The 16654-nt window shown below is 43.5% G+C and overlaps 1 protein-coding gene across 1 annotated transcript in view; it reads right to left on the reverse strand.

Moving 5' to 3' along the window:
- PLA2G4F (phospholipase A2 group IVF) overlaps positions 1-16654 on the reverse strand; it is a 136162-nt gene that overhangs the window by 47711 nt on the left and 71797 nt on the right. Inside the window, exons 8-11 of the mRNA XM_063947505.1 lie at positions 6066-6232; positions 5855-5968; positions 5726-5760; positions 1257-1392 (exon numbers count right to left, since the gene is read on the reverse strand). Coding sequence (XP_063803575.1) covers positions 1257-1392; positions 5726-5760; positions 5855-5968; positions 6066-6232 — 452 coding nt within the window. The remainder of the gene's footprint in view (positions 1-1256; positions 1393-5725; positions 5761-5854; positions 5969-6065; positions 6233-16654) is intronic.

The raw sequence follows: 16654 nt of genomic DNA on the forward strand, positions 1-16654 counted from the left end.
GTCATTACCGTTGCGTGGCTTGCGTTGCATGAACAATTACGCCCAAATGGACAGTCGGATCAAAATTTGGATTGCACCTGTAGTGCGTAGAATTTAATAAACTACAAAAATTTCACTTTTTACCGTCTCCGCTATGTGTGCTCCTCGGATAATGCAAAGAACCATGGATTAATATTTACTTACATTAAGACATCTCAAATGTACATCTCTATAGATTTACCAAATTTGCAACACTTATATGTACAACCATGAAAATCAGAAACTCCCGAGCGAAGAACAGGTAGAACAACTAGTGTAACAATAAAATCACTACTTACATATCAACTCTAAATTTTGGGAATTATAGACAAAAGGAAAGCTTTAACTGTAGTCCAAACTAATGCAGTACTAAGATAAATATAATATGTAGTAAGCAATCATAGATGTTTTCTAAAGTAATTGCATGTACAAGGCAGAGACACTGTATGACATGTGATTGCAAAAGGTATCTTTGGTTTTACAGACTTATGCAAAACTTGTGCTACAATAAAGTCTGAAAACAATAATTGAATGTGACCTAAAGTGTTTTCAAGGTGTAACGGTCGATTGTGGTTTAGGTGGAGTCTATACAAGTGCGACTGACAAACTAGTAACCAAATTTCTAGATAGTTGAGAGAATCTGCCACCAGTTTCAGAAAATTTTCCCAGGCCAAGCGTTTCGTGGAGTATCAAACGGATGGATCCTGATGAAATGCCATGATACATATAAACTCAATCCATCACAAAAATAAAAACCTCAAGCTCTATCTATTTTGGTAGTGAGCTTCAGTACAGAAGGGGATTGGGGGGGAGGGGGTTGGGTACTCCAGGTTTCATGGCTATATCTTACACCGCTGTTTGTGACACCTCCCTACCCCCCAATCCCCTTCTGTACTTCTTTGTAAGGCGACTCTTGCAGTACATATAGCAGACAACTACAGTGGCTGTTTCTACCCGCGCCTCCATTGGCTGCGAGCAGAAGTCAGACGCGAGACACTCCCTGCAGAGCCACCGGAAGCCATTCCAGCAGCAGCTCACAGCTAGTTTAATGTTTTACTTCTAGTTACACATTTCAAAGTTCATTTTCTTTTTTAACTATAGCTACAGTATAATGTACATTTAAGGATGTGTGTACATGTCTGTCTTTCTGTCCATAATCCAACACAGCAACCAGCTGTTAAAATAATGAATAATATTCTATACTTCCTGTTTTCTCTGTACACAATATAACATCTCACCTCATCAGCACTAGGTACTCTATTCAGCTCTAGGGCTTCTTTAAGGGATCGTGCAACAACTTCCTTCCTCTTTTCCAAAAAGTCTTGCTCCCCATTCGATAGTTTAAAACCAAGGCGAAGGTCAAGCTGCTGAGTGCTAACAGTGGACACAAAGCGAAAGAGGCAGTAAGTGAATATTCACAGTAGTGTAATAAAATAACTCCCTTCAATACCAACATGCCTAAAGGGTACTCACGGAGCAATTGCTGCTTAAAATCTAAGCAATCTGACTAGATTGCTTAGAATTTAAGCATGATCTGTCCGTGTGTACCCCCCACAGCGATAGCGATGTGCAGCCCCGCGCATCGCTATCGCTGGTGCTAGATTGGCCTGCATGCAATGAGCGCCCCACCGTCTCCCCCCGCACGCTCAGCACACATCTCTCCCCAAATCGGGCAGGGAAGCGGAGGTGCAGGGCGATTAGTCGTGTGCGGTATTCGGTCCTTGTATTTTAATTAGGCGAAAGTAGAACATTTAATATATTATATTATATATATATATATATATATATATATACAAATATGGTTTCTGGTGCCCGGCACTCCTGGTCCTTATCAGCAATTGCCTGGGTGCCCTCCGCTCCGAATCAGGTAACACTAAAACAAATTGCAGCGTCACTCCAGGGCTTTGAAAAAATCTTAGTGTATTTATTGAATCACAGTTCCAACGTTTCGGGGTCCGTAACCCCTTTGTCAAGGTGTGTGTCCTTGACACCTTGACAAAGGGGTTACGGACCCCGAAACGTTGGAACTGTGATTCAATAAATACACTAAGATTTTTTCAAAGCCCTGGAGTGACGCTGCAATTTGTTTTAGTATATATATATATATATACACATATATATATATATATATATATATATATATATATATATATATATATATATGCACACATACATACACACGCTATATGAATAAAAGTATTTGGTCACACCAGTTAATTATTGATTTCAGATGTTTCAATCAGATCCGTTGCCACAGGTGTATACAATCAAGCACCCAGCCAGCAGTCTCCATTTACAAACATTTGTAATACAAAACAATCACTTAGGTGAGAGAGCGCATAAAGATTTTAAACGATTTTTATTTCATATTAAAAAATATATAAAATTCAATTCTAGCATCAATATATGCATAAACCTGCTAAAAAGCTTTTGAAACAGTATAATTGATATTGCTACACACAAAGAAAAACCTATCATTAAATGGAAACACAAGTCAGTCCAAAAAATTGTACTTATCACCAGCTGCCACTTGTTTGCATATTTGGCTTCAGGATTCCTTATATTTCCACTTAGTGGCTGGAATACAACTTAATGTCCCGCATCAATATATTCCAGATTCTTTATCCACAAGGTGTAAGTATTAGTACCGCTTGAATTTCATAGGTTAAGACCGTTTTTCAAATAAAAGTGCTGCTGCAAAGTTCCCCCTTAATCCAAGATTTTATTCAGACTGTGGAACTTTAGATAAATATATATATGACCAGACTTAGTTTTCCCTACGGGGAATAGACTCTTATCCAATGACACACAGATGGTAATGTGTCTAACACCTGAGGAATGATTGTCAATTTAGAGAACTATGTCTCACCTCACCGCAGCCCGGGTATGGTATCGGTATCTTCCTTCCAAAGACAGCCGTAGCTAGCAGTCGTTATTTCTTCACTGTTACCGCTCTGCTCACGGGACGTAGCGTGTCCACCTGTGAGACCCCAAGCCGCGGCAGTGTACCTCAGGAGTCTTCTCTATTATAGCCGTCAGGCTTACCCCTGCCGGAGCTTATAGATCCACTGCGTGGTGTGATGATGTACTGCGGCGCCCAGCTGAAGCCTGAAGCAAAATATGCAAACAAGTGGCAGCTGGTGATAAGTACAATTTTTTGGACTGACTTGTGTTTCCATTTAATGATAGGTTTTTTTTTGTGTGTAGCAATATCAATTATACTGTTTCAAAAGCTTTTTAGCAGGTTTATGCATATATTGATGCTAGAATTGAATTTTATATATTTTTTAATATGAAATAAAAATCGTTTAAAATCTTTATGCGCTCTCTCACATAAGTGATTGTTTGGTGTAGAATTTGGTAATACTTCAGAATACTAAATGGGAGCTGCACTTAGATTTTAAGCTGTGTGATCAGCTAAGTAAATTGGATACTGTATAGAAATTAATATTCTGTTTTCAATACATTTGCGCCTGAATTTATATCTACGCACGGACGCAGGGGGAACCACAATTAAGTTGGGCCCTGTACGCCCGTGCGTTTGTATATCTGTATATTTGTAATACAAAATGGGTCGTTCTGAAGAGCTCAGTGACTTCAAGTGTGAAACTGTGATAGATAAGATGCCACCTTTGCAATAAGACAGTTCGTGAAATTTCATCCATGCTTGACATTTCAAGGTCAACTGTAAGCAATATTGGCCCAAATTAATTAAGCCTAAACAAGAGATAAAGTGCAGACGGATAAAGAGCGATAAGTGAAAAGCCAATCAGCTTCTAACGGTCATGACGTGGGCTGTGTTTGAAAAATGACAGTTAGGGAGCCGGCTGGCTGTTATCTTATTACTCTTTATTATCTCCACTTTATCTCTTGTTAAGGCTTAATACATTTGAGCCATTATTAGAAAGTGGAAGCATTTAGGAACAACTGCAACTCAGCCATGAGGCGGAAGACCACGTGAAATCTCAGAGCAGGGTTAACGACTGCTAAGGCACATGGTGCGTAAAAGTCACCAACGTTCTGCTGATTACATAACTGAAGAGTTTCAAACTTCCACTGGTATTCGTGTAAGCACAAAAACTGTGCAGTTGGAGCTTAATGGAATGGCTTTCCATGGCCGAGCAGCTGATTGCAAGCCTTACATCACCAAGTCCATGCCAAGCATCAGATGGAGTGGTGTAATGCACACCGACACTGGACTGTGGAGCAGGGGAAACGTTCTGTGGAGTGACAAATCGCGCTTCTCTGTTTGGCAGTCAGATGGGCGAGTTTGGGTTTCGCAGATGCCAGGAGAACGTTACCTGCCTGACTGCACTGTGCCAACTGTGAAGTTTGGCGGAGAAGAGATAATGGTATGGGGCTGTTTTTCAGGGTTTGGGAAAGGTACCTATGGGATGAACTGGAACGGAGATTGTGAGAAAGGCCTACTCGTCCAACATCAGTGCCTGACCTCATAAATGCTCTACAGAATGAATGGGCACAGGGTATGGGTCGTTGGGTCGACAGTCATTATGTCGACCATGGAAGGTCGACATGCATAAGGTTGACAGGGGCAATAGGTCAACATGGTCATTAGGTCAACATGTACTAGGCCGACAGGTGAAAAGGTCGACATGGGTTTTTGTAAAAAAATTTGGTGTCGTTTTCTTCGTAAAGTGACGGGGAACCCCAATTAGTGCACCGTGTTTGCTCGCCATGCTTCTGGCAAGGTGCCTCGCTGCGATCGGCACAGGTTACCGTTCCCAATTGTAGTCCACATAGATCGTCAAGTATGAAAAAGTGCACAAAAAAATTATTTATTTTTAAAAAACGAATGTCGACCTTTTGACCTGTCGACCTAATTACCATGTCGACCTAATGCATACCGACCTTCAGTGGTCGACCTAATGACTGTTGACCTAACAACCATATTCCTGGGCACAAATCCCTACAGAAACACCCCAAAATCTTGTGGAAAGCCTTCCAAGAATAGTGAAAGCTGTTATAGCTGCAAAAGGGGGACCAACTTCATATTAAAGTATATGTATTTGAATACAATGTCATTACAGTGCCTGCTGGTGTAATGGTCAGGCGTACGAATACTTTTGTTCATATAGTGTAAATTCAATATATATATATATTCTATATATACACACATATATATATACAATTCAATATATACCAGAGGTTCCCAAACTGTGTGCCGTGGCTCCCTGGGGGGCCTCGGGACACTTGCAGGGGTGCCCTGGGTTGGTGGTCCAGGACCAATTCAAATTATTCATGGTCAATATAATAGGCAAAACTAGTGCTGGTGGCTGCCAGTCATAAAATATGTGGCCAAACAGAAGCAAATCTTGTCCCTCACCACACAACTGACCCTAAGGATGACATATAAACGTATAAACGCGATCTACTTAATGTAATATTTCTTTCTAAATTTCTCAATAAGAAATTTTTGGCCTAGGGGTGCCGTGAAAAAAATTCTGATATTCTAGGGCGCCGTGATTCAAAAACGTTTGGAAACCACTGATATATACTGTATATGTATATATAGTAAGTATATATTTATAAATTGTGCATTCAACAGCTTTCATTTCTAAAAAGGTAATACTTGCCAAAAGATTTCATTACGTGTTAATTGGATTTTTGGTACAGCTTCAACCTTCTTACTGTTAATGATTTTGTAACTGATTCTTACTTATTACATGTGTTCAAGAATACAACTGACCTCTCCTTTTTCATACTCATATTGATGATCTGGTCCTGGAAAAATAAAATTGATGGATATTTGTGCAAAATATAATATGAATCACATATTTTTGGGGGCATAGTTTCCTAATGCTGAAAGTCAACTCACCTTGGATAGAGGTAGGCTGATGTTTATTTCCTGCCCACTAGGAAGTGATGAAATTGGTATAGAACCTGTACCTAAATATAATTTCTTTTTGTCGAGCTCAGGAGCAAAATCATCCTTAAACAAAACATTAAAAAGTCTGAACATGTGCGTGACTCAGATTACGCTGTATACATTGTAGGAAATAAAAGTGAGGATCTTTGTAGTCACTGACCTGTCCTACTCGCAACGTTTTCTGCAGGCAAACATTTATATGTGGACTCATGTCATGGTCAGCATGGAATATAAATGGAGTGCCAAGTTCTTGGGATTGTGATGGTGTTAAGGAGACACAGGTTTGCTTCTCATAGGATCCAGGCACAGACAATTTCACCAGATTTCCTGAAGAGTGAAGGAGAAGGTTGGTATAATTGAAGATGTTTAATTGAAGGTGTTCATCATCTTATTCCAGAGGCACAACTAGGGACAGGCGAGCAGGGTGCGTGCCCAGAACAGGGGAAAGATGGTGCGGCTGAGACACGGGGGAGATTGTGCGGCTTAGAGACACAGGGGGGAAATGGTGTGGCTAAGAGACGTAGGGGGAAGACGGTGTGCCTGAGAGACACAGGGGGGAGATGGTGTGCTGAGGGATGCTGAGGGAGATGGTGGGGCTGAAAGATGCAGGAGGGAGGTGGTGTGGTTGAGAGATGCAGGGGGGAAGGAAGTGACATGGGGGGCACGAATCTGGTTGAACCACTATTATATGATGATGACTTTGTTAATATTCCTACACAAACAGGAATATTTCAGGCTATGTGACCTACATGAATAGTGAATACCGACTGAAGATGCCGTCTTCCCAGAGGATGCATTTCTTCAGAGGTTCGACATTGTGAGAAACCATCATATAGGTAAGGTGCATATGCAATGGAAAAGAATGTTCCCAGAGTCCCGGGGCCGTTTTCAGTAGCCACGCCCCTTCCAGCATGTGGCCACACCCACGTTTACGCCACGTAGACATAGTATACTTTATGTTTGTGTGGGGGTTTTTGTTTTGTTTGCTGTGTTGGTTTTTTGGGTTTTTTTGGGCGGGGGGGGCGCCATTTTTCATCTTGTTCTGGGCGCCGAAGGCCCTGGTTGCGCCTCTGTTGGTAACAAATCAATGTTCATCTAAAATATAGATATATATAGATATATATAGTTCATCTAAAATATAGAAATACAGCTTTGTATTTGGAGAATTAAACTGAAAGAGACATGTAACACAACATCTTATCTATGTAAAGCTTTTAAAGAGTTGCATGTGAAACACGAGAAAGCTAATACTAGTTTAGTAGCCAGAAAAGTTTAATGGTGAAAATGTTGTCACTGGGCCTGATTGTGAGTCGGATGCAAAGTGTCTGTATTTCCGTGATGCTGCTGGAGCCAGATTTACTACAGTACCTCATGCTTCTGCGAGAAGCCATACTGCTAAAGCAAGCATCCATGTGGCTTAAAGCGGGAAGCTGCACAGCCCACTGTTTTTCCATCCAGGAAAGCAACCACCATCATTAGTGTCAAACTCTTGCACCTGACCCATGCTACCATGCTGGGTGCTAGAGAGCCAACAGAAACAGGCTTCCCTTCTCTGAACACATGACTAAGAGTAGCACAAGAAACCTAGCTACACATCTACAGCTGGGTACATACGGCCAATAAATCAGGCCTTCAATTAAATGGCCGATATATCATGGGCATGTTGGTGAGTGTGTACCCCCAATCAGTGGCGGAACTACCGCCAGTGCAAGCAGTGACTTGCACTGGGTCCCGCCACCGTCCAGGGGCCCAAATCCAGCGCGGCATGTAATGAGTCAAACTGACTCATTACATGCCGCTGTCCGCCGAGGAGAGGAGCGCCACGGGGGGGGGGAGAGGAGGAGGAGGGAGCTGCAGCAGCGCAGTGTAATTGGTGGCGACGCTGCTGTCTCTCTCTACAGTCTACAGTCAAAACTCATTTCATACTATAAGTAGGAGTTTGGGAGGAAGCAATGCTAACCTCTGTGCCAACACCATGCCTCAGCCTGGCAAGCCAGACACTGTCCTTGCTGTAAGCTGTTTGTGCCTCACAGCAGCTCCTGGCCCATCTAGTGCTGCAGTGCAATGGAACGCTGATGCAATGCAAGATCACTGAAACTCTGTACTTCTAACACCTCAAGGTCTTGTGATAATCCTACGCAGCCCATAGGAAAAGAACCCTGTACAACAAATGTGCATCTTGTAAATAAATAATCCCAAAATGTGTAACATTAACAATAAATCAAAATTAAGGTTGACTAATTGGAGCCACTCATTTGAGCGAGTCCCTAACATGAAATAATTAAGAAGAACCTCTCTTTAATGCTGGGTACACAGGGAGCACTAGGAGATGTAGATGAGCAGGTTCAGACAGGGCACCCCTGGAATTATATGGCAGACATATAGACTTAGGTGTGTTTGGAAAATCTAGTTTTCTCTGGCAGTTGTGCTGGATTATGATTCTGTCTCTTCTGAGTCTGACTGATTTTGGCCACAAATGTGGTCTCATTGGAAAACACATCTGCAAAATTGCAATTTCCATTTCCACCTTCGAGTCTATATGTTTTCACAAATCTGATTGAGCTGTTGAAGCTTGTTTCATATTCTGCTCTAGGCTTTCATGTAAACCTAGGATCAAGTACAGCAGCACCCCTGGAATTATACGGCAGCGCCTCTGAATTTACACAGCAAATAGGCAGCACCCCTGGAGAATTACACAGCACAGCAGACAGCCAACAGCACTCCTGGACTTAAAAAAGGCAATGGGGCAGCACCCAGGGAAAGATGTGGAAGCAAAGAAAAGACGTGTAAGATGGAATTGTCCTTGGGCCCTCCCAACCCACCCTTATGTTGTATAAACAGGACATGCACACTTTAAAAAACCAGTCATTTCAGCGACAGGGTCTGCCACACGACTGTGGCTGAAATGATTGCTTTGTTTGGGCCCTCACCAAAAAAGAAGCAATTAATCTCTCCTTGCACAAACTGGATCTACAGAAACAAGATGTTGTCCTCAACCTCATCCTCCGATTCCCCCCCATCTTCAGTGTTTACATCCTCAAAGAGAAATAATATCCAAACAAACCACATCATTTAGGTGTCAGTGAACTGCTTACGCTATTATTTTTATATGAAGAGTTTTATTAAATACAAATAAAAATAATTTGTACTGAGCAGTTAGTTGTAGGTTATAAAATCAATATTAGATATGATAATATCAGTAATAAAATAAAAATAAAACTGGAGTGTATAGAAACTACATTTAAAGCAAAAATAAATATAGTAACCGCAAAAGCAGTTTTACTGGAGAGAGGCAGCTGATATTGGTATGCAAAAAACAGAGATTAGAGAAAAAGGTACATACTTAAAACAAATAATGAATGGAAGGGGATCAGTCCTCTTTTTAAAAATGATAAAATATACAGAGTCTGATGTACGGGAATACCGCTGATAGTGCAGAATGTCCAAAGTCTTTATTTTTGCATAAAGTCCGTTCGTATGACAGACTCTCTCGTAGAGCCTTAAATATAAATGACTAATTGAGCTTTAATAGCGCGCTTACGTGTCTTCACCCCCGCACACGGTTTGGCTGTTTGTAGTGCAGGCTTCCTTGTTTCTTGTAAGTTTGTGGGCTGGCGGCGTCTCTTCCCCGGGGGCTGCAGTGTTTCACAGGCGCCTGTAAAGTCGTGAAGTTCTTGCCAGCATCTTCTAGGGGGATCATGATTTCCGGGTCTGAGACGAACAGGGGGCGTGGTCCAACGCGTTTCACTCGGCTCAGTAGTGCCGTGTTTCATCAGGGACTGTTTGATGACGTATATTCTGAACTTTTCTTATAATACCCAGTTGTTATTGATTGGTTTAAACTTGTTAGTATCCACATTCATTTCCGCAACTGTCGGTCATGTTTAAACACTTCCTGGCATTGATTATTTCAACGTGCTGAATGTCCATTATTCATTTCTTTAAATTAAAGTGTTTCTAAAAAGGTGCAAAAAATGAAGTTTACAGGATGAGTAATTACAATCCTGTGTGGTAATAAATGTGCTACTCTGTGTTTATTTATTCTCAATTTCTATCTGGTTACTGTAGCAAAATATTGTATTCTTTGAAGAAACTGTAACAGTTAAGCAAAACATTAAGTATTCTTTATCCAACTATAGCAAAATGTTGCTATTAATAGAGACTTAAGGCGTTTGGTTATCTCTTTTTAGAAGTGGAAGTGATCCTAAATGTGGCATTTTCAAATCAGTAATGTGTATGATATTGTAAACCTAGTGACATACAGTTATCATAGTGCAGAGGATATTCTACTGAAACCTGTAGTGTTAAGATGTTTCTAACCTAGTAACAAAAAATTTCCGCAATGCAAAGGATGTTACTTTAAATCCCTGTAGTATTAATGCTGTTTACAGGCAATGTACAAATAATCTAATAGAAATATATCCTGTATAATAAATGGAAAAGTTATAAGTAGTATAGTTAAATGATTAGTGGTGATCTCAGTCTTTCCTTGTTTCCAGGCTTTTTCTTGTTTTTTTCCTTTCTTTATCTTTCTTTTTACTTTAGCCTTGGTTATTTTTGTTATTTATTGGTTAAACTGTTCCAACACAATTTGGTTACCCAGTTATTTTGCTTAAAAACCTTTGCATTCTCTGTATCGCTACACGGTGTTCTCTTACTGTGCCTAGGGTTCGTAAATGGTCCCCCATTTATTACATGCTAGGCCCACCCTGCTTAGCTTCCAAGTTCGGAATGGGATTGGGTGTTCATTGGGTGGTATGACAGTACTATTATTTTGAGCTTGCCGATAATGGTGGGGAGCAATCCTAACTGGGCACCTACGTGTGGGTTAGTCTCCCAGAAAGCTGTTCAGTTCGAAATCGATAGTAAGCCCTTTTGGGGCCAGGGTTTGCATGTTATATATCCATTTAGTCTCTTCCTTTGACATGATTCTGATATAATCCCCACCTCGCCAGGGAATTTCAACTTTTTTTATTGCCATGAAGTTCAGGAGTTTTGCATCATGTTTGTGTGTTGTCCGGAAGTGATCCGAGACGCTATGTGTATTCTATTTCCTTCTCGATATTCCTTAGATGTTCATTTACTCTCTTGCTTAGAGAATCTCTGTTTTTTGCATACAGTCTCGGACTGGGGCATGAAGGGCCCACCAGGGGAATGCTGCTATAAGGGCCCATGCTTAAAGGTGTAGCCAGGTTCCAGTGGGGGCGTGGCCAGCCACCACAGAGGTTTGACTAACCATTACATGTTCTGTGCCCCTTGGTAAATATATAATAAACCAAATTATTGTGAAGCATAATGCAACATATGTATAATGCATAAAACCAGTGCACTAGGACAGTCTTGAACTTGATCCCTAGAGGAGGAGGAGGGCCCACAGGCAGTAGGGCCCACCGGTGGTTTCCCCTGTTCCCCTGTGGGCCAGTCCGACCCTGTTTGCATACCTGCTCTCTCCAGTAAAACCACTTTTGCGGTTACTATATTTATTTTTACTTTAAATGTAGTTTTCTATACACTCAATTTTATTTTTATTTTATTACTGATATTATCATATCTAATATTGATTTTATAACCTACAACTAACTGCTCAGTACAAATTATTTTTATTTGTATTTAATAAAATTCTTCATATAAAAATAAATACATATAGATTTATTCATTATTAATAGCACTATCCAGTAGCACCAAGGGTTTTGTTCTAGATATTGACTAAATAGAAAAAAAAATCAGAAAATACTTTTTCACTTTAACCCAGGCTGCACGAACATCTACTTACGTAACCATTTATTTAAGGGAGCGCCGATCATACCCCCAGCTGTATGCTCACGCTATTACCCAAAGTTTCTGAACTGGACAATGACTTATGATGAATGCGCTGCAGGTGACGTGTAAGGGAGGATGTTCCTGGGTGGTTAATGTCCTTACCCCTACTTATTATGGATTGACAAAGACAACACATGGCTTGACACCTATTGTGCGGATTTGTAGAGAAATAATTCCACACAGAAGAGGTGGCTTTTTTGGTATTTTGCCCAGGCATGACAATGGGCTTTTTCATTCCATGGCCAACAACTGTCTTCACTGGTCATTCAAAGAAACCACATCACCATCAGAATCCTCGTCAACTTCCTCCGCAGCGCTAGCTACACCAATATCCTCCTCATCCTGGTGTACTTCTTCAGTGAGATCCTCAATCTCAGTATCAGCAACTGGACTGGCGGTGCACCTCCCAGCACTTGCAGGGGGGCGTGCAAATGGTGGTAAGAGCCTCCTCTTCCCATACAGTCTTGGGAAGATCAGGCCTAGACATCGCAACCGCAGACACACTTGGGGATTTGTGATCTCTCTGAACACACAGTTGTTTTTTCCTGCGCCAGGGCCAGTACATATATTTTCACAGCATCCCTGAATTTTTACAGCATACAAGACAGGGCCAGTGTACATTTATTTTCACAGCACCCCTGAATTTTTACAGCATACAAGACAGGACTAGTGTACATTTATTTTCACAGCACCCCTGAATTTTTACAGCATACAAGACAGGGCCAGTGTACATTTATTTTCAAAGCACCCATGAATTTTTACAGCATGCAGGACCGGGCCAGCACCCCTGTAATTGTACAGCATACAAGACAGGGCCAGTGTACATATATTATCACAGCATACAAGACAGGGCCAGCACCCCTGTACTTTCACAGCATACAGGAGGGCAGCGCCTCTGTACAGCACAGTAACAGCCAGGACAGCAACACCCATGTACAGCGGCAACACCCCTAACAGCACATGACACCACAGTGAGTGACAGGACAGAACCCCTAACAGCACCCCTAGAGAGCACACACTGACCCCACCTGACGCCACCACCCACAGGGGTCTATTCATGAAACCGTGAAGAGTGTGGAGAAGTGAGCCACTGGAGAAGTTGCCCATGGCAACCAATCAGCATTGATGTAACATTTATAATTTGCATACTATAAAATTATACAGAGCAGCTGATTGGTTGCCATGGGCAACTTCTCCTCTGGCTCACTTCTCCACACTTTTCACTGCTTCATGAATAGACCCCACAGAGAGAGACAGTGGTCTGTCGCCCTCACTCTCTAAGTCCGGAATGAAAATGGCGGCGATGCATGGCTCTTTATATTGAATCCAAAACTCGCAAGAATCTGACAGCGGGATGACGTTTTGCCTCGTTCTGGGATCCAAGTCTGGCGGGAAGTTCCTGACTCGGATCGTGAAGTTTGGAGGGGGGGGGTTTGGTTCTCTGAGAACCGAACCCGCTCATCTCTACTGAAAATGCATATTTTGCAAAATGTTTATTGTTGTGCTAGATGATTTTCGGGGGGGGGGGGGGGGGGGGACTAATTAAGCAGCACATTCAGTATATTTCCCTGCAAACTGCCAAATCTGGGTGACCGTACGCCAGCATGAAGATTGCTTCATTAACTGCTTTTAGTCCTACTACAGAAACATGCTCATCAGGGAGTAACCATTGTCTACCTTTCACCTGGCAGAACGTGAGTGCTTCAGCCCTACTTTCAATTCCGCCCACCTATGGCATACATTTACCCAAGCAAATAAAGCTGAAGGAGACTGTACTGTAATATTAGGCCTTGACAAATAGAATTGTACAACTTGACTAATGCTGGGCATACACAATACGATTAGCTGGCCGATTTGCCCGCTATAGAGCCTAATTCAGACCTGATGGCACCTCTGCGAATTTGAAGAGGTTTGTGATCGGATAGTCGCTGCCCAGCCAGAGTCTAGATCTGCCCCTTGCAAGTCTGCGTACGCAGTGCGAATCCTTTGCAAACACCGGTCAGCTGCAAATCCATTCGCACCTCACTCACCATCTAATTATTTTTCCAGTATGTGCGGGCTGTGAGAAGCCCAGGAACTACTCCTACAGCATCGGGCCGGAGCGGACATCACACACCCTCCCTGAAAACGCTTGGGAACTCCTGCATTTTTCTGACACTCACAGAAAACGTCCAGTTACCTCAAGCAAACATCCGCTTCCTGTCAATCAGACTGCGTACGCCTATCAATAAAAAAACAAAAAACGCAGGATTTTTTCGCAGTTTGGCCTCGCGCCTGCGCATTACGATCCGTAAGCATGTGCAGTCGTTCGATAATCATCGCAATTTTGCACAACAGCGATCAGGTCTGACTTAGAACCATAAGCAGATTGCCCAGATAACTGTAGCGTGTATGTGGCCAACCGATCTGGTAATATCGATCAGATGGGCCATGTCAGATCGTCCAGCATGTCCATGCGACAATATTTTTTTAGTGTTCAGCCAGCTGCATCGGCCAGTGTATGCCCTACACATGGGAAAGGGTGGGGAAATGTCTCCTCCCTAGGGACAGATCGCCGATATCATGGCCAATACACAGGGAGATCTTACAGTGTATGCATATTGGCACTGTCCGATATTGCCAGATAAAATGTCTGTCGGTCTGACAGGCATCTTATCTGGCTGTGTATGCCCAGCCTAAGTGCTAGAATCAAACAAATGTTCATGAAAGCACCCTTATTGAGTCTTATGGAGAAGAACTTTCAAGAGCTGGAGACAGCAAAACTTGCTAAGGAATTATGAGCCAAATTATCCAAGGGGACCAGCTCAATATTTCATAACTAAGGAGTTGGCAATTGCAGAAGCAATGACATTTTGTAAAAAAACAAAAAAACTATAATATCACTAGTGACAAATTCGCAGGTGGGAAAGACTATCTAATCAGTACCCTGATGATAGGCAGTGTCTAGGTCGACAGTCAATTGGTCGACATGCATTAGGTCAACATGTACAAAAAGGTAACAGGTTCAAACGGTCGACACGGCGATGGTCAAGACATGTTGTTGTTTTTTTTAGTTATTTTTGGAGGATGGGAGGGGGGGGGGGGGGGTTACATGGTTTCCCAACATTTGCTTAATTTATTAATTTATTATCTACATGGACTACAATTGGGACCAGTAACCTGCGGCGAGCGTACACTTTTCTAATGATGGTGATCACATTAGATAAAACATACAAAATTTCATCCGTAAAACTGAAACAGTTTGTGTCAACTAATGTCATGTCAACCTTTTCACCCAGTGGACCTTTCATCTGTTGATCTTTTTTTATGCTTGTCGACCTAATGCATGTTGACCGTATGGTGTCGATCTATTGACTGTCAATCTAAACACTTTAGATCTTCCTCACCACACACATTCTAATGGCCAGCCTACCACCTCCTCAGCATCCACAGGCCACCCTGACACCTCCTCAGCACCAGCATACCAGCCTGCCACCTCCTCAGCACCAGCATACCAGCCTGCCACCTCCTCAGCACCCGCATACCAGCCTGCCACCTCCTCAGCATCCACAGGCCACCCTGACACCTCCTCAGCACCAGCATACCAGCCTGCCACCTCCTCAGCACCAGCAGACCAGCCTGCCACCTCCTCAGCATCCACAGGCCACCCTGACACCTCCTCAGCACCAGCATACCAGCCTGCCACCTCCTCAGCACCAGCAGACCAGCCTACCACCTCCTCAGCACTCGCAGACCAGCCTAACACCTCCTCAGCATCCACAGGCCACCCTTCCACCTCCTCCTCAGCACCAGCATACCAGCCTGCCACCTCCTCAGCACCAGCATACCAGCCTACCACCTCCTCAGCATCCACAGGCCACCCTTCCACCTCCTCAGCACCAGCATACCAGCCTGCCACCTCCTCAGCACCAGCATACCAGCCTGCCACCTCCTCAGCGCTCGTAGACCAGCCTACCACCTCCTCAGCACTCGCAGACCAGCCTGCCACCTCCTCAGCACCAGCAGACCAGCCTACCACCTCCTCAGCACTCGCAGACCAGCCTAACACCTCCTCAGCATCCACAGGCCACCCTTCCACCTCCTCCTCAGCACCAGCATACCAGCCTGCCACCTCCTCAGCACCAGCATACCAGCCTACCACCTCCTCAGCACTCGCAGACCAGCCTAACACCTCCTCAGCATCCACAGGCCACCCTTCCACCTCCTCAGCACCAGCATACCAGCCTGCCACCTCCTCAGCACCAGCATACCAGCCTGCAACCTCCTCAGCACCCGCAGGCCACCCTGCCACTTCCTCATCACCCGCAGGCCACCCTGCCACTTCATCACCCGCAGGCCACCCTGCAACCTCCTCAGCACCCGCAGGCCACCCTGCAACCTCCTCAGCACCCGCAGGCCACCCTGCAACCTCCTCAGCACCCGCAGGCCAGCTTGATGCCAACTCCCCAGTACCCGCAGGCCAGCTTGATGCCAACTCCCGAGTACCCGCAGGCCAGCCTGCAGCCACCTCCCCAGCACCTGCAGACCAGCTTGCCAACCCTCAGCACCACAGGCCACCTGTCACAGCAGTTCAGGTCCTGCTCTGCTCTCAGAAAAGCTGACTGGGGACCTCTTCTCGCACATACAGTAAAGATGCCCACACACTGATCTCAGAAGCCAGAGCCACTTCACTTCAAAAAGTTTAAATTGAGTATTTACTCTGACGTACAGATGTTTTATTCTACTTGTTTCTTTTGTATGATATTTCTACGATGCTGTCTGTTAAACTAAGTCTTTAAGAAAAGAATGAAATTGAGTTTTAGTGAGCATGTGGTTTTACTTGTATGAAAGGATATAGCATACTTTATTACCGTGGCAATTATGCTGTATGTAAATGCAGTGCAGGTGCTTTACCCCTGCACTACAGATTTCCCAGCGTTGCCAGTGACT

Source organism: Pseudophryne corroboree, chromosome 12 (assembly GCF_028390025.1).
Source record: "Pseudophryne corroboree isolate aPseCor3 chromosome 12, aPseCor3.hap2, whole genome shotgun sequence".
NCBI lineage: Eukaryota > Metazoa > Chordata > Amphibia > Anura > Myobatrachidae > Pseudophryne > Pseudophryne corroboree.